The sequence below is a fragment of the Penaeus monodon genome, chromosome 29, assembly GCF_015228065.2.
Source record: "Penaeus monodon isolate SGIC_2016 chromosome 29, NSTDA_Pmon_1, whole genome shotgun sequence".
NCBI lineage: Eukaryota > Metazoa > Arthropoda > Malacostraca > Decapoda > Penaeidae > Penaeus > Penaeus monodon.
In genome coordinates, this window is record NC_051414.1 from 30,061,806 (window position 1) to 30,063,935 (window position 2,130).

Consider the following 2,130-nt stretch of genomic DNA (forward strand, 5'->3'; position numbering starts at 1 on the left):
TTAAAAAAATTAAGAGTATTTAATTATTGTTTGCTATAATAAAATCAAACATATTAAAGTAAATTATTCACTGACAGTCTTTTCATAATTGCCTATAGACAAGGTATAATCTATAAAACACATATTTAAAACGACAAACGGTGTTACCTATCAACCCTTGACATTTTCAATATAACGCTCCATGACCGTAAATATTATTATAACGTTTGTAGAAATAATAGTACTGTGCGTCGCCGTAGAATGTAGTAGAAGTAGTATAATTACTAATAAAAGAAATGTTCTTAATTATAGCAGTTAACAACTAACCAGACGAGAGAGTGCAGCTAGAAGTATAACTATGCATTTTCTGGGTTAAGTGATGATTAGTGGCGCTGGCATGTCGAAAGGGGAGGATTGGAGGCCATCGCAATTTAGGAAGAAAATAGTGATAGAAATAACTGTGGCAGTGGTAACAGCAGTATGACTAACAGCAGTGTCAGCAGTACTCGTCGGTGCAGTCGAAGAAGTAGCCGTCAAGTACTGTCTTTATTAACAATAGTACTGGGAATGTATTTATATATATTATATTTTTTAAACAAGAATCAGAACACGTATGAACAACAGCACTGAAGGCAGTGAATGACAGTACATGAGCATGGCTATCGCTGCATTCTAAGCAGCAAAAGCGCATCAAAGAGAAAACAGACTAAAAGAAGGCTGAGCAGAAAGACGCGAGACCAACATTTTGAGAGAACTTACAAGAGACTTGGGGAGCGGCGGGACGTCCGGGGCTTCGTTGAGGTCTGCGTTGGCGCGCCTCCTGTAAACGAAGCACACCCAGGGCACGACCACCAGCAGGAAGGCCAGCACCAGGATGCCGCCCATCAGCACGGGCGTCTTCATGAGGCGCACGGGCACGGGGGCGGCCACCTCCTGCGGCGGGCAGTCGAAGAGCAACGTGGCGGGGCCCCTGGCGGACACCAGGAACCCCTCGAAGGTGTGCGTTCGCCACCAGCGGCTGGAGATCATCTCGCGAGTCACGTTCCCGACGGTCACTCTCAGGCCGTGCTTGTCGCGGCCGTTAATCACCTCGTGCTTGAAGTAGTCGGCCGTGATCTCGACCCAGCCCTGGCGCTCGGCCGCCTCCTCGACGTCGGCCAGCGAGAACACGATGGTTTCGGCGCTCTCGTACGGCCGCGCCAGGTTCCACAGGTTGTCGATCATCATGTTGAACTTGATGTCTATAAACTCCAGCCGTGGCCGCAAGAAGAAGGTGTAGTGCAACTGCCTGACGTTCCTGATCGGCTGAAACGTCTTGTTGGTCAACACTTCCACTTCGAGGCACTCACTCGCGGGCTCCCCCTCCGCTCGCACTTCTCTCTTCGCCACTCTCCCGCTTCCTTCGGAGGGCGTTCGGCCTTCTCCAGCAGATACATCCCGCGGCAGGGGACCTGCAAGGGCCTCAGGCACGCCGGCAGGAGAAGCCTCACAGCCCACGAGGGGCCCACTGAGCGCCACCAGACATGACGCCAGAAGGAAGGCAGCGACCCTCGTTCCCCCACTCATGTCGACCTTCGTGCAGGACCTGCGCTTCCGTCGGCAACCGCGCCGCAAGTAATCCGACGGCCGGAGCGCTCCTTCCTAGTGCTTCCGCGGCGGCCACCGAGCCAAGACTGTTTACGTCAGAGGAGCGAGAGCGTCGCACCTTGGCCAGGATGTGAGTCAGCCTCAGCGCGACTCAAGGATGACCTCAAACGCCACTGACGCACTCGCAGCCACCCCGCACCCCGCTCTTTGTTCCTCGCCCGAACTCTCATTCATCGGCTCCCATCGCCCCGCCGGAGATAATCTGTTGCTCTCCTCGCAAACATAAACAGAAAGATAAAGTCTATAAGTTCACACTCTGGACATAGAACCTCCAGAATACCATTGGCATGTCTTCACGTCTCGTTTCGGAAGCGCACAAGGATGGCGTTCTTCAAACAACAACAACAGAAAAGACTTTGTTTTGTAACCTGATCCCCCGCTCGCATGTGAGTGGGGGGGAGAGGGGGCGACGAAGGGATGTCATGACACACCATAGAAAAATATGCAGATAAAAAAAATAATAATTAAAAAGCCACCATACTCGCCATCGTTCTGGGTACATAC

At 51.4% G+C, this 2,130-nt stretch overlaps 1 protein-coding gene across 2 annotated transcripts in view; it reads right to left on the bottom strand.

Annotated features, from left to right (window-relative positions):
* The window catches only part of LOC119592137, a 4,835-nt gene extending 3,114 nt beyond the window's left edge, over window positions 1–1,721 (bottom strand). The window contains exon 1 of one of the 2 annotated variants that reach the window (XM_037940955.1): window positions 739–1,721. In XM_037940955.1, the coding sequence (XP_037796883.1) occupies window positions 739–1,545 (807 nt within the window). In that variant the 5' untranslated portion in view covers window positions 1,546–1,721. The remainder of the gene's footprint in view (window positions 1–738) is intronic. The other variant, XM_037940956.1, reaches the window with a different exon arrangement.
* Window positions 1,722–2,130: the final 409 nt, after the last annotated feature.